Source organism: Watersipora subatra, chromosome 1, assembly GCF_963576615.1.
Source record: "Watersipora subatra chromosome 1, tzWatSuba1.1, whole genome shotgun sequence".
NCBI lineage: Eukaryota > Metazoa > Bryozoa > Gymnolaemata > Cheilostomatida > Watersiporidae > Watersipora > Watersipora subatra.
The window spans coordinates 12,767,753-12,786,713 of record NC_088708.1 but is presented as its reverse complement, the minus strand read 5'-3'; the positions used below and the strand labels follow the sequence as shown (position 1 = coordinate 12,786,713).

Below are 18,961 nucleotides of genomic sequence, written 5' to 3'. Positions count from 1 at the left end.
ATATAGCACTTACATCTGGACACATTGTGCATGCGACTATATATCAAGGATGGATAATCATGTCTGATAATTGATGGTAAATGCTCATAACTGCTTCTTCATGAATAAATATGAAAGGACCTTTTAGTGGAAATTACCGTGAGTTGCTTTATATAGGAGTATCATGACTTTGCATCCTACGACTTTGTCATGCATTTCATTATCTATTGGGACACTTCAGTATTACTAATATCAATAGCACTTTATTTGTTGGTAGACGGAAGCTTAAAAATACTTTAAATTATTTTCTTCTAGAGTGATTTATATTGCTGTGTTATAGATTGGCTAGTCATATAATTATATGATTTAGAAAAGCAAGTTTAGTGCAAATAGACTAACTTGCTCAATGTATTCTGCAGCACAATAAATGGGTCGAAATTGTAAAGCGTGACTGAAGTCACCCTCAGTTTTAGCTGCCATATTGGACCACTGATATCAGTTGATAGGCTAAGAAATTTATTCTTAATAATGAGAATGCTTTGCCTTTTAAACATGGCATTCAAATAATTCAAAGTATCTTGATGATAACATCTTTTGTAATCAAGATTATTGTAAGTTTTATCTTGCAAAGATGATGTTTTATCGACAAGGGGAGCTAACTGATGAAAGAGAACGAAGCAAACTGTATATTCAGTCCCAGGAAGTTGGGGATGAGTACCAAAAAGGATTGGCATTGTGTTTATTATCCTTTCTGTTTATATTAACTGGAATCATCCTCTTCATACTATACGCTGTCTACAATGGCCTTCAAAACTTATCAGCAGCCAACTCTTTAAGGCTGGGCGGTAAGTTATAACCCGTTAATAGCCTGTAATTCTTGTTGTTTAAGCCTGAGACTTAATAATCTTATTATGCTTGCATAAAAATGTGTGGGTTGGATTGTAAAGCGTTTGACACCAGGAAATTTAGTAAGTAGATGAAAATGTTTTACCCTAGTTATTGCTACTATTAGTATACACGAGCAATGAAGTATACTTGATAGCGATAGTCAAGTCTTGTGTGCAAGTGATATTTTAAAGAGCAGCAAAAACACAAAATGCAGCATGATTTATCATAGAGAGCTTAGAAGTTTTGTTCATATCAGTATAAATGCTACATTTAGTTGTTACTGAGCAGCAAATCGTTCAGAAATGTCAAAGGGAAACTTCAAGTAAAATTTATGTAAATTGGGAGTTGCGATACCACAAATACGTTTTACAATGGTCGTCAGATTTTTCCCACTGCTTAGTATTTGTTCTATACAATGCTCAGTAAAAGTCATGACACGGAAGACACGGTATTTTCATTGTTTCTTTATCTAATTTTCCGTCTTATACTTGACCCATTAAAACTCTGTACAATAAACACAGGTAGTAGTCACTGGTCAGGCGTACAGTTTAAACTTTGCTTAGCAATCCGCTTGATTATTATTTGCGTATACAGGAACCTTCACAGTTGGAATTGGAGTGGTGTTTGGACTACCAGGCATCGCTTACATAGTTCTCTTTTATAAAGAACATAAGAACAAGCCATCTGTAGACCTGACAGACGCGACTCATCTAGTATCTCTAGCTAATAATGTCAGCGACATTGACACACCAAGGCTCTTGCAGAGTGCTCACAAACTTGTAATGAAATTAGAGCTCGCTTCTCAAGATTCGATGCAAACAACAACTAAATCTCTAAAGAATGTCTCTAAGGACAAGCCAGCTTGTCAGGCTGAAAAACTCAAATCATTTTCAAACTTTGTAAGTTTATTTCTAATCACAAACTTTTAGAGATGCTGCTATTTCTATGCAGTTATTTTAATAGATGCAATTTATATCTTAAAAATCTGAGACCAAGCCATAGCATGGGAGAATATTATCTAAATACTGTTTCCATAAGTCAATAGTCTTAAGCTAAATCTGTTAGTACTACTAGTGCCAGAGCCATTTAGAGCTTTCAGTTGGCTACTATAGATGTATAATCACATCATGTGGCGGATGTCTAAAATCCTCAGGTTACAAGATTTCTGACAAACACTAACAGCTACTTGCTTCATAAACTTTTGGATACAGACTTTTGTTTAAAAGGCTCACTTAAGCGACGATAGTATTAACTATTTTCAATTTTTGAGACTAAGATAAGTAAGTAGTAACCAATCACCAGTGAGAGTACCAAACAAATTTTTTATAATCAACTTTAGCGTCTCCTATTTTAGGGTAGAACTGGAACTGTCTCAAACTTTGAGCTCTACCGTCACAAGCTCCTACAAAACTATTTAGATGTGGTGCTTCCAAAAGGCCTAGATGAACCTGGTACGGAAGACGAATATGAACTTGCTCCAGAAACCCGTTCCACAAGTCAAGATAGCATAAGACTCAGCCAGTTTCATAATGCTAGCAGCCGACAACTGACTAGCACACTTTTGGCAGCGAATGGAAAGATAAATTTGGAGATTACAAACTTGTCAAAACCAAATGAAGAGGAACGCGATTCAAATATAACTTTGTCAGACAAATCCATCGCTAATGATGTGCTAGATGAGGATTTGATTGTGAATACAAATGATTGATGTAATTGCTATAGAAGTGCGAAATTTAATAAATGCAATACGCATATATATATACATTGTTATTGGACTACAAATCAATGAATTGATCACTGCACACCATGAACATATAAATCTTCACCACAACTGAAAATACACTTATTTGGCAACAAAATACTTTGCTAGGAAATTTGAAAAACTAAATACAATTATGATCTGTAAATAATGGCCATAGGTTTTGCATTGAAAAGAAAAAAATATTTGTATATTGTTAACAAGTGATACCATAAAATGCAACATTAATGCAAGGTGATTATGCTAAAGATATCATGCTAAACACACACTATATAAAAATATATGTTAACAGGAAACTTTCACTCCGATGTTTACTCAAGTGAATCGGAAATATATTCTCAACATGTCAATAAGGAGGATGACTATCGATAAAGTTCATCGCGTTCGCTGTAGGAGTCGTCTACATTTTCATAGTCAGATGCAAGAGATATTGAGCAAAAACAACACAACCTCATCAATATCTCGAGTCTAATAACAGAAAGGTACTTTTGTTTTGGGAACAAACTACTGAGTATGGCCATTGGACATAGAAGCGCTATAGCTCGTATCATACAAGGCATCTAAAAACTCCATGACAAGCTCTCCTACTAGTGATCTGTCTGGAATAGTTTGAGACATTCCATACATTGCCGCCTGAAATACACAGAGAGTTCCTTGTTAACAAGATGATCCCAGCAGGCTGTAAGCTTATCAGCATTGAGCAAGATTTTGTTAAAATAACTTACCATGCCAGATGCCTTTTCTGCAGGATTTGCCATAATTTTAGCGGTGCACCGTCTTACATCAGAAATAAACTCGTCAGCAATACCTGGTTTGGTGTGTAGAAGGGTGCAACACAAGTGGATGCTGAAACGTAAATTTCGCTAGCAGAAAACATAAATTTGAGAGTGAAGTCAGGGACTAATAACAGTTTTATAGCAGTGAACCCACTCATCCTGAAAGGATGTAAAATTATAGAACATTTGAAGTCAAGCGCACCAGGATACCCAAACCAGAATACAACACACATCAGCAACAAGAAGTAAAAGAAAATGCTGTCAATAGGAAGGATAGTACCCGTTCATAAACTGTTACAAAAATGTTTCTAAGCTCATGTAGATTATTCCCATTGTAAGATTAGTATTCCAAAGAAATAGGTTTTTACAAATAGTTTGCAGACCTAAATTACTTGCAGTTTGAAATGAAGGTGTTTGAGCAGACTGTCTCCTATTCACAACTAATACTTATTATTAGAAATTCTATATCAGGAAAATAACCATATAATTGAGACAAGCACATAAGTGTGAGAGCACGGGACTAATAACATCACAAGAGACCACTAAAAATCTCTAAGTTTGTGGAGTTGTCTTATCCAGCTTACAAATAAGCCAACTGATGTCATAATAGTGGCCATTACAAAAGTAAACGAAATAAGAGAAAGTTTGCAGAATGGTGATCCTGTGGAAGATACAGCACACCGCATACAAGAAAAACCTCCATAACTTCCAATTCTTGGAACACAATTATATTATCTGTAGCCTGTGGTCCTACCTTGAAGGAAACTGAAGAGCATTGAGGTTCCAACCGAGCTCTTCGAGACCAGATTTTAGACGGAAGATATCAAAGTCTAGAGAACCAACAGTCACGACGGACACTAAGGGCTCCCCGTATACAAACAGGCCAGGAATTTCTCTCAAACTGCAAACCAAATAAAACTGCAAATGTTTTTTTAAATCCTATGCACCAGATAGACATATCTTATTTATGAAAGATTCAACCTAATAAAGATGTACTGGAAGTGGGACAAGCTAGCGGCATTCTCACAAACCTATCTCTGATGTATCGAGTTGTGTTGATGATGTCAGCAGTACTCCTAATGTAACCCTCTTCACCAAAGTACATCATCGTTGCCCAACATGCAGCTATAATTGCGCCTGGCCTACTTCCTGCAAACATACACATACATAAAATCTCATCAAAACAAACTAGTTCCTGCCAACAAGTGCATATTCCCTCAGCATACTGTCTCATACACACATACCCTCAACATTCAACTCTCTACTTCCTGTCAATATGTACATAAACTCATGTTCATGAGCATGTTGATAAGAGTGTTAAAGTTCAAAGTTCATGTTCATGTGAAGGAGCAGGGTACCTAAATACCAGTTTTACATCCTTCAATGTCCTTCAGTATCTCTGTATCTCCGTATGTAGACTCTCAAAACACCAATCATTTACTCCACAAGACAACAGCTTCAACACTGAATAACTATTAAAATATCTACAAATACAGTAGACGCTCCTACAACGTAAAACTTCTAACACGTAAACCTCCAGTGACATTAATTCCAGTAAACAAAAGGAATTTATATCAAGTTTTTGCTTCATATTACATAAAAAATTCTTTATAACGTAAAGTCAGCGGGTCAAGTCAGCGCAAGTTCTCAAACTTAATTTGAATTCTGAAAATCTCATAGTTAATCTTTGAAATATCGTTTCTCTCTGGCGGCACTTGGAAGAGAAAGTGACACACCGGGGCAGCGCTATTATGTATACTAGTACCCTTGTAGTCTAGTGTGAGAGATCGTCAGGCGTATCGACAGATCACAGATACTATGAAGCTGCACCATTATTCCAAAAGACCCAAAAGATTGATTGGTGCAGGTGTTAGAGTATCGATCTACTGAACTGAATGTTACCAATTAGAGTCTCGTTGAAAGCGATACTTTGTTCTACCCTCTAACCCTGGCTTCAAACCAACAGACAAACGCCACTTTTATTATAGTAAAGATATATTTTTATACAGTTTTAATTTGTCTTAGACATCGGCAATAGTTTGTTTTTTCTTTGCAGCAAACTTTCTCTCTAAAAAAATATTGAAAAAAATTGATTTATATTGACATTGTATTGTAGGTGTGTGCTCCTCTTAAATTAATGTAAAATTACCATAATCATGAACCCATAACCAAGTGAAAGTAATACAAAATGGAAAAGTTGTCGATACAAACCAATAATGCCCCAGTTATTGTAGTCATTAAATTAAAAAGTTAAGTTTAGTTTTTTCCCTTTGAAGGACCAAAGGAGTGAGTTTGGAAAGATCTTGGAATGGATTAGGCAATTTACATGTATTTTACTGTTCGTATAACATAAAATCCCTATAACATAAATGCTCTTGGAAAAGATTTGTTACGTGGTAGGAGCGTCTACTGTATAAGTCACCAATCTCAGACGAGCTGCAGTCATCAGCCCTCCATAAATATCAACATAGAAAACCCTAGGAGTTATATTATACAGTTGTGTGCAAAATACTTGGGACGCAAAGAAGAATATTAATATTTAGCTGTAAAACATCATTTTTGTATCAAACTCCTCTTACATATATATATATGAACCCACACATTTTTGGAATCCTCAGAATGTTAGAAATCTAATAATAATAAAATAATTGCACTAATTGCAATTTCTCATGAGATACTGGGTTTCAAAACTCGTCACTACAGAAAACCTGTATATTTCCACAATTTAGTTCATAATTCGAACTGTGTTTCGTGTCACTAAATGAGTTATAAAATCAAATGAACAACTCTTGCATATGTTGGTGGCCCTGAAAAGGGCCATTGGGGTTGTGTAGTGGTACATCAGTACTTAATTGAACCACCTTTGCTGGAAATAATCATGCGGCAGCGATGGGGCATGCTTTCAATCAGTCTCAGAAGTTTTTCTTGAGATATCATCCTGTGCCAGGCCTTCACTCTCCTTTCTTTCAGTACAAGTTTGTTTGAAGCTCTCCCATCTTTCCTCAAGATATTTTCAGTGTCTTCCACAAGTTTTCAATCGGATTCAGATCCGGAGATTGAGTCTTGATGTGCTTTTGCCCAATCCAATCTCTTTTTCTTCTGAACAGATGAAAGCAATGGTTTCTTCCTGGCACGGCGTCTGCTTAGCTCACCCTCTTTCAACCTTCTCGTCACTGTAAACCTGCTTGCTTCCACACCTGTTGACTTTTTCCAGTCAACAGCTAACTCAGCACAGGATTTACGCCTGCTGTCTCGACCCAGTCTACGCAAGACCCTATCACTACGAAAATCTGACTTTCGTTTCCGTCCACTGTTTCCCGCCCTCTGGTCGTCAATCGTTCCAACTTCTTTCCATTTCTTTATAATATTATGCACTGTAGACTTTGCAATTTTCAATTCTGCAGCAATTTCTCTCACAGTCTTGGTCTGTTTACTGTAAAGGTGCACCACAGAATACTTCTTGTCGCGAAGAGATGACATGATGGAATCAAATGAATTTATCAAACTTCTGCTCAGCCTTTTATACGAAAACTGTAAATGTCTGAAAGAGTTACGATAAACAATGCACAGAAATGAGATAAAAGAATGTCTTTGAGATAACTTTAATTCAGTTTTGACATTTTCACTCGCATCAAAAGCCAAATTAGAGAGACAAATGAATTGAAGAACAGGTCTAAACAGTGAAAGGAGATTATGGTCCATGTGCTCCAAACATGGAGACAACATATCAGTAAATTATTTTATCTTGTCGAAAGTAAGATGAGTGCATTCCTTACACTCTGAGCTTTTCATTGATGTGTACAATTATAAGATTAACTTCAATCTTACTCAGTCTAGAGCAATTTAAACATTATGTAAGCATTTATAGTATAATTGCATAGGTGTCCCAAGTATTTCGCACACAACTGTACATCTAAAAGCTATATTAGAAATGTTCTCTAGCATTTCTAATATAACTTTTGTTGCACAGAAATTAATATTTTAACATGAAAAGTTGCTAATATGTCCATTGCACGCAGGAAAATATTTGATGGTTAGAAATCTTGCCTACCTCCTAAAGTTGGGGTTGCGTATATACCACCCGGCCAGTCAGTAATAATGTAGAACTGGTACCTGCGAAGCTCATTGTTGGCATAAAGGATGACGGAAGAGCCTTTAGGAGCAAAGCCATACTAAAATAAACCAACACTGAAATACACGAAGACCATCTGGTAGCAAGCAACTAGAATACGCAGAATCAATGAAATTTCCAAAAACTCACTAGATAGAAAAGTTGATCAATGAAAAGAAATTGTAGAATAACTGTATATAGTAGAGCATTTTCTGGCAAGAGAACCCTTAGTGTTGTTTTATTTGAACTATAAACCCTGCAGCAGATTTTGTTATACAGAGAACAGGAAAACGGTTTTAATGTTACAGAAAATAAGATTGTGAACATATTTTTTAAAATGAAAACATTTTTGGAAGTTGTTTTTTATGATTAGATTCTCTAAGATTTAGTTGGTGTATAAAACTAACTGATAAACTTGAGATAACAGATAAACAAAATTTTGGAAGTTGTGTTTTCTTATGGATAAATTTGTGAAATTATTTTTCTTGTACGAATCTAACTGGTAGCCTTGAGGTGATTTTTGGGTTTGTCACCAAAAAAACTACAAAGAAACTGGCAATTTCAATTGTTTGCACTTCTGAATAAAACAACATCTGGTAGCAGTTTCCTAGCCAAGTTACTCTAGCACAGCACAACTTCTTTGTTGCAGAAAAATATACAGTATGCAGAGCAAACCGATAGTAACATTAATATTTGCATAAACTGTTGTTTAGAGATAAACCAAAATTCATGTTTTAAGCTTTGCAGACATTCATTAAAATTTGGATTTCGTAAAAAATATTATCTAATCATAAAAATAAATGACCTTTAGCGACAATCTGGCTTACAACGAATCTAGAAAATGCATTGGTTATCTGTTTCAGTTGCAAAACAACGAACTCAGTCTACGATGAAGTAAATATAAAAAACTTATGAATCCACAAGTTTTACTTTTTGGTTAGCTTTCACATCTAATGTCATCTCAATAGTTGGTCAGCCGACTCAAAAGCTACTAAACTACCTTACCTTATGGGTGTCACAAGATATGCTGGAAACACCAGGAATTCTGAAGTCGAAAAGAGGTAAAGGAAAACCAGCCTTTTCCATGAAGGCAATAAGAAAGCCCCCAAGACATGCATCTACGTGCACAGGAATGTCATACTTGATACCTAGCTGTAAGTAAAGCAACATAGGTCAAAAGTACAACTTCACTAATCAAACATAAGAAACAATATAATGAAAAAGTGAAAACAACATATGGTATAGTGTAAATCACCAACTACATGTTGAGTGAACTCGGTATATAATCCATACCTTAGCAATATCCTCAATAGGGTCAATCATACCCATTGGAAAGTCTGGAGCGCTGCCGACCAGCTGCAAACAGTGAATATACATTAAAACATTTCTACAAATCGTCAGGCAAACAACCATTAATATTGCTTCATCTCTCCGATGAAGGAGTCTAAAAGTGAAATGCTAGGGATAGAGCCACAGAGAGAGGACAACTTCTACTCTTACCATGCATGTATTCTTGTTTATAAGCTTTTCCATCTGTCTCACGTCCACTTTCATGGTGATTGAATCAGCATGTACAATTCTTGCAAGGATATTAAATGTCTGACAAGCCTGTGGTGTAAAGAAATTAATAAAGGTATATATAAAAAGGCAATTTTAAAACCAATTCTTCACATGCTCAAGGTCAGTTAAAGGTGCCTATGCTGGTTGAACTGCATGTCACTAGGTGCTCCAGCTACAAGTCACTATGTAATGTAACATACTGGATTTGTGGTAAATCAGAACAAACGCCAAATGAGACTACAACTGCAAATGCTTTGAGAAAAGATGATGAGCACTTGCCATAGCTGTCATAATACTATTGTATTATCAGTACTCATGTCATAAGCTATGTAGTTTGTGCTCTTCATAAATCAGTCATAACTTTTTCAAACATAGAACTGCTAACGTACAGAAGCAAAGAAATGCAACGATGATCTCACCTTTTCAAAAGCAGCATGGGCTGACCTGGGTATGACCCTGCAACATAAAAGAGCGGATACACTGAGAAGTGAGGTAGCTGCGCTCAGTACGTAAAGAAGTGGATGCGCTGTAAAGATGAGACAGCAACTAGAAGGGTTTGTAGGCTGTGATGGATGATGAGCATATACTGAGTTGGATGAGTTCTTAAATAGCCTAACAACAACACAATAGCCACAATAACCTTTACTACCATACAAGCCACTTAAAGACTTCTATGTCCCTGAGGAGTACTAGCGAGCGGGAAACTAATCTGTTGCTTTACAACATAAGTTTGAGCTAAGATATTTAATTAAACAGCTCATGCTAGTACAGGGATAAATACATTTGTATAAACAGATGAATACATCACTTGGGAACAAGAGTCAAATGCACACAAATACATTTTTTTTGCAGTGCAAGCTAAAGAGAGGTGGCAGGAGAATAAGCTCAAATAATGTACATAATATACATATAGCTGGACTTACATCTCTGGTCGAGAAATGCCTCTGTTCACCGCTCTGTCCCTGAAGGCCTTACAGGCCAGCATAATACTCTCTGTGCCACCTGATGTCATCTATAACATACATATGTCAGAGTAGTGCCAACTGATGTCATATATAACATACATATGTCAGTGTATTGCACCTGATGTCATCTATAGCATACATATGTCAAAGTAGTGGCACCTGATGTCATCTATAGCATACTTATGTCAAAGTAGTGGCACCTGATGTCATCTATAGCATACTTATGTCAGAAAAGTGGCGCCTGATGTCATCTATAACATACATTTGTGACAGTAGTGAGTCACACTGATAATTTCTCTTGGTACAGTTTAAAAAAGAAACGATAACCAATATTTTTCTTTTTCAGGAGAGGTGTAATTTTGCAATTAGTACATACTATAGCAGGTACATGTATATCTTCAACTGATATTAATGCAGAGTTTGGTTCTGACATAATAGATATTTGGGTTGATTGATATAAGTTTCATCTATCCATTTGTGTAACTGCCAAGTTGACTGTCCAGTTTAGTGTGACTCACAGGATTACAAAGAATCACAATCAAATAGTAAATGGTAACACCTACACTAACAGCACGAGAGTAAAGAGAGGAGTCTAAAGCCTAATGTTAAAACAATCTGCTCTGAGGGTAGCAACATATGGACCTTAGTTAAATACAGTCATACTAGACTCTAGTGAGTCAATATGGTGGGGAGCTTGCTAGCGGATACTGACCGTGCCACAACTCTCTGGACCACCATTGAACATGGTCAGACACATTTTCACCACCTCTGCTTCCATCTTCCTGATGTCTGGAAACACTTCGCTGTGTAGTGGGTTTGTCCATGCAAACATCTTGTATATCTACAAGTTACAATTTATACAATAAAAACTATGCACTAAACTTAAAGGCTGTGTCTGCATAGAAAGAAGAGTGAAAACAAAAAGAGATATGCTAATTCAAGTTAGTAAATTTTATAAGTAACGATAAAGTTAACGGGGACTGGAAGGTAAAGTTATAACACAGAACGACATTTTCATTTCATGAAGGATTTGCAGATATTTCTCGGAGGTATTCCTCATTCCAATGCATCGGCTAGCACTTACCCTAGCATTGAGATCGGTTAGCTCTTCTCCACCATTATAAAGGGTGCCAGATGCTCGCCCCCTGTTAATTTCCACAGTGTCTACAATGGAGCATAGTATTTGTGAACCTAGCAACAGTTTTAAACTCTCATATCTATTAGCTGTTTCAGGCATCTACACTCTAAGAATCTAAGCTTGTGATCGCATGAGTGTGGCAAAACCAGGTTTTACCTGTGTAGCAACAAGCTGAATGAAGCTCACAAATAACAACATGCCCATGCAAGTCTGACAGAGTCATGCAAATAAAAATAACATTCTGATCTTATTTAATAAAATTATAGTAGACTTAAATGTAGTTACTAGAATGATTAAAACGGTGTATTTACAACTTTTAAAAGTTGTTCTCTACATCGATGGAAAGAATGAACTTTCATCATTTTTTCTAGCTACTGACACCTCACGGTATGACAAACCGTCTTTATTTACTCAGAAATATAATTTAATATATATATATATATATCTAAAATATATTTGAGATTTTGACAACCTAAGTTATTCAAAGGTTTTATGGTGCATCGTGTATGTTGTTAGTTTTACATGCTTTCTTCTAGTACTACAATTAATATTATTCGCATCATAAAGTGATGTTACTAGTGATATTACTAGTCCAATCCGGTCAGACATGTCTCTAATTCTACAACCAAGCAAAAATCTGGATGTTTGGGCAGCAAACAAGTGAAAAAGGAAAAATAAAAAGCGATCAGAATATAACCTTTCATAAGCTAGAAAAATGCCAGTGAGAGCCTGTCAACTAACTAGTATTGTACAAAGATTAAAGATAACTTATTTATATCAACTGACTAATATTGTACAAAGACTAAAGATAACTTATTTATATCAACTAACTAGTATTGTACAAAGACTAAAGATAACTTATTTATATCAACTGACTAGTATTGTACAAAGACTAAAGATATCATATTTATATCAACTGACTAGTATTGTACAAAGACTAAAGATAACTTATTTATATTAACTGACTAGTATTGTACAAAGACTAAAGACAACTTATTTATATCAATTGACTAGTATTGTACAAAGACTAAAGATGACTTATTTATATCAACTAACTAGTATTGTACAAAGACTAAAGATAACTTATTTATATCAACTGACTAGTATTGTACAAAGCCTAAAGATAACTTATTTATACCAACTGACTAGTATAGTACAAAGACTAAAGATATCTTATTTTATATCAACTGACTAGTATTGTACAAAGCCTAAAGATAACTTATTTATATCAACTGACTAGTATTGTACAAAGACTAAAGATATCATATTTATATCAACTGACTAGTATTGTACAAATACTAAAGATAATTTATTTATATCAACTGACAAGTATTGTAGAAAGACTAAAGATATCTTATTTATATCAACTAACTAGTATTGTACAAAGACTAAAGATATCTTATTTATATCAACTGACTAATATTGTACAAAGACTAAAGATAACTTATTTATATCAACTAACTAGTATTGTACAAAGACTAAAGATATCTTATTTTATATCAACTGACTAGTATTGTACAAATACTAAAAATAACTTATTTATATCAACTGACTAGTATTGTAGAAAGACTAAAGATAACTTATTTCTATCAACTGACTAGTATTGTACAAAGGCTAAAGATATCTTATTTATATCAACTGACTAATATTGTACAAAGACTAAAGATAACTTATTTATATCAACTGACTAGTATTGTAGAAAGACTAAAGATATCTTATTTTATATCAACTGACTAGTATTGTACAAAGACTAAAGATATCTTATTTATATCAACTGACTAGTATTGTACAAAGACTAAAGATAATTTATTTATATCAACTGACTAGTTTTGTACAAAGACTAAAGATAACTTATTTATATCAACTGACTAGTATTGTACAAAGACTAAAGATAATTTATTTATATCAACTGACTAGTATTGTACAAAGACTAAAGATAACTTATTTATATCAACTGACTAGTATTGTACAAAGACTAAAGATATCTTATTTATATCAACTGACTAATATTGTACAAAGACTAAAGATAACTTATTTATATCAACTGACTAGTATTGTACAAAAACTAAAGATATCTTATTTATATCAACTGACTAATATTGTACAAAGACTAAAGATAACTTATTTATATCAACTGACTAGTATTGTAGAAAGACTAAAGATATCTTATTTTATATCAACTGACTAGTATTGTACAAAGACTAAAGATATCTTATTTATATCAACTGACTAGTATTGTACAAAGACTAAAGATAATTTATTTATATCAACTGACTAGTATTGTACAAAGACTAAAGATAACTTATTTATATCAACTGACTAGTATTGTACAAAGACTAAAGATATCTTATTTATATCAACTGACTAATATTGTACAAAGACTAAAGATAACTTATTTATATCAACTGACTAGTATTGTACAAAGACTAAAGATAACTTATTTATATCAACTGACTAGTATTGTACAAAGATTAAAGATAACTTATTTATATCAACTGACTAATATTGTACAAATACTAAAGATAACTTATTTATATCAACTGACTAGTATTGGGGAGAGAATTAGTAAAAAGGGAAAGTATGTAATGGTGAATCCCTGCCTTATGACAAAACAAACCCAACAGCACAGCATGTCCGTACATCGCAACCATAATTGTGAAACATGTCATTTTTGGCAGAAACAATGTTCGATGTGTACATATAATTCACTTGAGGTTATGAATCTGCTTGAGGGAACAGCTCAACTCATGCATTAGAAAGTAATCCGTAGTACCCATGGTTACATGTTTCAACTTCTATAATTTTAACTACAGATGTTATTCATCAAACAGAACTACTCTCCCCTGACTATAGCTATTTACTATTTTAGCAACTTCACTTAGTTTAATTTTCCTTGCAACTGAGATGTCCTGATTTGGATAACACGAGTTCAACGCCTGTTTTCTTAACATTATTTGGGATGATGCTCAGCACAGAACAACTTGCAAGATGAAAGTTAAACTAACTTTTATCAATAAACGATAAAACAAAACTCGGCTGCATTAATTTTCTAGGATCTTTAGTAAATGTTGTTTTAGCAACCTTCATGAGTAGCAGCGACATAAACTGACATGACACTATATCAGCATCCATAATACCAGAAACATTCACAGCTAGGCAAGATCAGTCTTCGGGCATGAATACCTCGGACATATTCATTCTAAATACTTAATCATGCAAGCAAACAATATACTGATAAGTTAAAAAGAGATCGCCGTTAATATCAGCTAACCCCTATGACAAGTACACAAATTAATAGTGTTAAAAAAGGAAGTCCCTGAATGCGTTGCAAATAACAAGTATTATTTTAACCAACCCATTGACTTGTACTCTTCTGCAAGGGCACAGACCTCTGCCTGTCAATACAAAAAGATTAGGTGAAGAGATGCGAGTCAAAACAACATGGAATAACATGGAACTAACAAACTTTAGTTCATCACTTGTTAGTTAGTGCTCCAACTTAATGTACGAGACATAAAAAAACTTGTGTTACAAAGATTCTTTTAGGCCAAAGCTCTTGTGAGCGGAAATTCGATATACCAGCGGGGGTGATTATTCATACATACACTGGAGTGGCCCCTCGTCGGAAGACGACGTACAAAGGACATGCCAGGTTTTAGATCCTTCGCAAATCCTTGCCTCATAGAATGAGCCGTCTTGCTAACCTCCGCAGCTATTTGACGTTTGACATACGGAATCTTCCGAGCCATTCTGAATGTGCCTTTTTTTAACTTAGCTATCCCTCCTGCATACAAATACATACGGAGAGTGTCTCTAGAATTAAAGCAATATTGCATTAGCATCACACACAGTAAGTAAGAATTTAATTCAATGCAGACCAAGTTTTATATGTTAAAACTATAATATGTTGGACACAGTATTTCCGTAAGAATGTACTTCAACTTATTAAGTTCCTTCTACAGCTAAAAAAAACCTTTAATGATCTCTTAATACATACTGCAGACAACTATAACATATAACAATGAAGCAAATACATCATACATAAAGTATTTAAAAATATATTAATAAAGAACTCGAGAAAGTGGTATGTATTGGTGCACTGTCTTGGAGACAGGGGAATGGAAGTGTAGGTTTGGTAATGTCAAAACTAGTCAGTGCAGAGGTGAAGGTGGTAATAGAGATGCAACACATAGATACTTACTCTAAAATAAACTATGTGAAGTTTGTACTAACAACAATTATTTATTCTTTGTCATAGTTTGTATCTTCGACATTTTTAGGTTTTCCTTTCAACTTTCACCTTCAATCCTTTTGAATTCACTAATGAACCTGCTTAAAAACCTTTGAACATGAGATCACGTGTTAGAAATACCTGGAAGTAGAGCGCCAAATACTTGTTCCATTGTTGTGTTGTATGTTGAACCATGTGCGTGTGAAGAAAATTATAACTAGATATTTGACTGTATATAAATACAACATAAAGACAATGTACACAGCAACTTGAAAACAGATGTTGAGTTTGTATATTTACGCAACAGGTACAAATTTTCGCATTATGTTTAGGGAAACGACTCCTCTAAATAGCACAACATTATAACTTTTACTAGAAGCTCCCATACCTTCTCCACACCAGAAGAACTCCCAGAGCCATTGAGCAAGGAGCAGGAGAGCAGCACTCAACAGGACTATTTGCCATGCCTCCATATCAGCACACACTCCGTTCACTTTCATCCTCATCCATTCTAGAGCATGCCAAAGTGTGTCCTAGGTTGTTGAAAATGACAATAAATAGCAATTAATATACAATAAATAAATATAAAAACTTACCATAAATAAGCATAACGAGGATAATTGCTAATATAAAATTTATTGAATAAGATTAAAGATGAACGTACACAAAAATTTTGTTTGATTTTATCCAAAAGTATCAGCATTTTTCTATCATTTGTGATTGTTGTTGATGTTTGATGTGATCTGACTGCCAGGATGTTTCAAGATTACAATCGAGCAAACTTGATCACGGTTTAATCGCTCAAAAAAATACATGAGAAATGACATCACTAGTTGCTATCGTTTATTACATTCAAGTTGCAGCATTAAGCGTCTCTATTCTGTCGGTCTCTTTGCTACTATAGATGTCATACTTTGCTACTAGAGACACCGTAATCGCACTTTCGCTTGATCTGAGTGTTTTCACTGTGATGAAGTTTTGTTGATTTTAATTTTTGAAACATTCTGGCAGTCAGATAACCTTAAACATCCAAAACAATCGCAAATGACAAAAAAATACCGACGATTTTTAATAAAATTTCGTGTAATCAACATGCAAAGAGCTTCTCAATTACAATGTTAAATTTTAATATTCAACTTTATTACAAGCATGGTCAAGATGTAGTGACTGAGACATATTCGTAACAGTTGCAAACGGGTTGTTGTACAACAATTTCTATGGTGAACTTTGTTTCCCTGTTTGTTCTAGACATCCCAATTCCTAGTAGAGCATGGCAGGTGTAGGAAGCATTACATTGTTTATATAAAATAAACAAAAAGCTCCCCAAATAATAAAGCGAAAATAATGAATTTGTACAACCAATATGCAGACTACTAAACAGAACCTAAATTAAGTACTGCACTGCTCATATCTGATTATATAGGTTTAGAGAAAGCGCCAGAATCGTTGCGCCAATTTTTGCTTAAGATCTTGGTCAGCGAGAATTCTCTGACTTTAGACAATAATGGCTTAATGCAAAAACATTACCTCAAAAAATTTGAAGCCAGGGACTACCATACGAAGAGTTTTGAGAGATTCACTGGCCATACCCTCTGTCTCAGGGCTCTGCAAAAAAGAGAGGACATGAGAAGTGAACATTGACACTAAGAATTTAGGTTATTACTACATTACGGAGTTTGAAAACAACATAACATCCCGAAAATCAAAATGAGTAATTGCTAGCATTTTAACAGCGCGTTGAACAAAAGACAGACCAGGGGTGATAAATCTATACACTAGACCCTCCCCATACGATTTTAATTCGTTCCAGTGTCGACATTGTGAGGCAAAAATGTCGCATAGAGAGGTATATAAACCCATAGTAATTATTTAATGCAAACACCCCCTGGTAAAAATCATCAAAATTTTATATACATACTGTACATATTAAAAATTAGTAACAAAATAGCATGTTAACCTTGGTAACTATAGTTACCTACAGTAACTTTATTGTATTCAGTGGTTATGATCTGCAATAAAATGTAACATTACAATGTACAAGATGTACTGTAGGAAGTTCTGACCTTCGAGACAGACGTATGATATAAACGTTGAATTTAATTTTAATGAACTTAACTTCCAAAACACATACTTGAAGCTAAGTTTTAGTATGTAGTTTACTTCAATAAACTTAAACTTTGTCATCAGTTAAACTTTTATCACCGATCTGTTTTCGGTTTAGTTTTCTTCTGTAAATTATAACTAATAACGCTGAACTGAAAGAGTGCGAGCATCATATCTCTGCCATCATATTACACCGAATGCCAAATTTGAATTTTGAGAAATTTTTGTTGATGTCATTTGGCGAAAAAATGTCGTATGGCAAGGACGAAAAAACATTGTGTTCCACATGGTAGGGTGAAAAAACCGCATAACAGAAACATTGTAACTCAAAAATTAGTACTGTAATTAGTTTTGACATCAATCTGAAAAAGAAGTCATCACCAAATAAAGTTGGTAAAATTTTTGTGTCATACTTCCTTTAATTGTTGCACCAATGCTCTTAACAAAAGATGCAATTGCTGTGACAAGCATATATCAACGATAAAAAAATTTGAAATTTTTAGACACATGGTCAGGATTTTTATTTTATTGCAGCATCTAAAAGGAAAAAGGCATAAAGAAAAAAGATGCTCAAGCCTAATGTGACCATGTGAGCATGAAAGCCTAAATATTCTTTAAACGACCACCGAATGGGTTGCATGTCTTTCCTGATGGGAAAGTGTCGTCAGCTGAATTAAGGCAATCATCACCGTTTCCAGCAATATCACAAAATGATCTTTCCTCATGTACAGTATGTTAGCCAAGAAATAGTTAAACAACCAATTGGTTTGATCAGCGAAACGGACTTCTTAAATCTGGTTTAACTTCATATACTACTTTCATAATTTTGAAAAACATAAAGGTGATTGTAATATATAACTTTACATAGGTAGCACCTGCCTACGTGTATTAAATAATTATAAGCCAAACGAGGTAGAGTTTCTGTTTATTTTTTAGCTAGGAAGCTGAAGTTGAACATCTTTTGCCTAACAAAGTTGTTAGCTACAATTCACTCAATGTTAACTGTATTTGTTGCTATTTGGTAAAAATTATGCGGACATGATAATTTTTGGAAAGTAAGTTCTCTATCACAATGTGAAACTTTGGTTATTAGTATTAGTTTGTAGGATTAGGCTGTAGAAGAATCAGTGAAAAACTAAAGAGATTTGTTGAAAAGCTGTTAACTGCCCTTACTTACTCACAAAAAGATTGCATTACCCTGTTACCACAAATGAAATAATTTGTTTAAATGACTCTCACTAGACTTGAACAAGTTTGTATAGTTGTGAACAAGATTATCAAATATTGAGACTGTTCTAAGAGTCCTGGTCAGCCATATTTTCCTACCAAACCAAGCATAACTGTTTCAGCCATGTTTCTCTGCAGACAGCGCAGAGAAACATGGCTGAAACAGTCATGCTGCGTTAATGATTAACGAGAGTGCATGCATCTCATAGGACAAAATTACCTTG

The 18,961-nt window shown here is 34.5% G+C and overlaps 2 protein-coding genes across 3 annotated transcripts; one reads left to right on the top strand and one right to left on the bottom strand.

The window, feature by feature from the left end:
• Positions 1–823: 823 nt before the first annotated feature.
• LOC137386027 (uncharacterized) lies at positions 824–2,575 on the top strand. 2 transcript variants are annotated; one of them, XR_010977815.1, is made up of 2 exons: positions 824–1,315; positions 2,222–2,437. XR_010977815.1 is itself a non-coding variant. In XM_068072678.1 (2 exons), exons 1-2 carry the CDS (start codon positions 1,650–1,652, stop codon positions 2,573–2,575), a joined length of 471 nt encoding a protein of 156 aa, XP_067928779.1. In that variant the 5' UTR covers positions 1,327–1,649. The 2 variants fall into 2 exon arrangements, 1 of the variants encoding a protein (XP_067928779.1); XM_068072678.1 differs by lacking the exon at positions 824–1,315 and adding an exon at positions 1,327–1,766 and having other exon boundaries at positions 2,222–2,575.
• Positions 2,576–2,613: 38 nt separating this feature from the next.
• Positions 2,614–17,012, bottom strand: LOC137386026 (sphingosine-1-phosphate lyase 1-like). Its single transcript, XM_068072677.1, has 16 exons — positions 16,935–17,012; positions 15,796–15,940; positions 14,782–14,960; positions 14,532–14,571; positions 11,123–11,202; positions 10,751–10,879; positions 9,997–10,085; positions 9,493–9,529; positions 9,014–9,121; positions 8,807–8,869; positions 8,519–8,665; positions 7,454–7,574; positions 4,434–4,551; positions 4,157–4,303; positions 3,352–3,472; positions 2,614–3,259 (listed from the first exon to the last, which is right to left on the bottom strand). Exons 1-16 carry the CDS (start codon positions 16,992–16,994, stop codon positions 3,131–3,133), a joined length of 1,713 nt encoding a protein of 570 aa, XP_067928778.1. The 5' UTR covers positions 16,995–17,012; the 3' UTR covers positions 2,614–3,130.
• Between the last annotated feature and the right edge of the window lie 1,949 nt (positions 17,013–18,961).

Excerpts from the sequence above, each read along its gene's own strand:
- LOC137386027 (XM_068072678.1), top strand. The coding sequence starts at position 1,650 with ATGAAATTAGAGCTCGCTTCTCAAGATTCGATGCAAACAACAACTAAA. Across the intron at positions 1,767-2,221 it reads TCAAATCATTTTCAAACTTT|GGTAGAACTGGAACTGTCTC; the intron begins GTAAGTTTATTT and ends CTCCTATTTTAG.
- LOC137386026 (XM_068072677.1), bottom strand. The coding sequence starts at position 16,994 with ATGGCCAGTGAATCTCTCAAAACTCTTCGTATGGTAGTCCCTGGCTTC. Across the intron at positions 14,961-15,795 it reads GTTCTTCTGGTGTGGAGAAG|GAGGGATAGCTAAGTTAAAA; the intron begins GTATGGGAGCTT and ends ATTTGTATGCAG. Across the intron at positions 9,122-9,492 it reads CCCATGCTGCTTTTGAAAAG|GCTTGTCAGACATTTAATAT; the intron begins GTGAGATCATCG and ends TTTACACCACAG.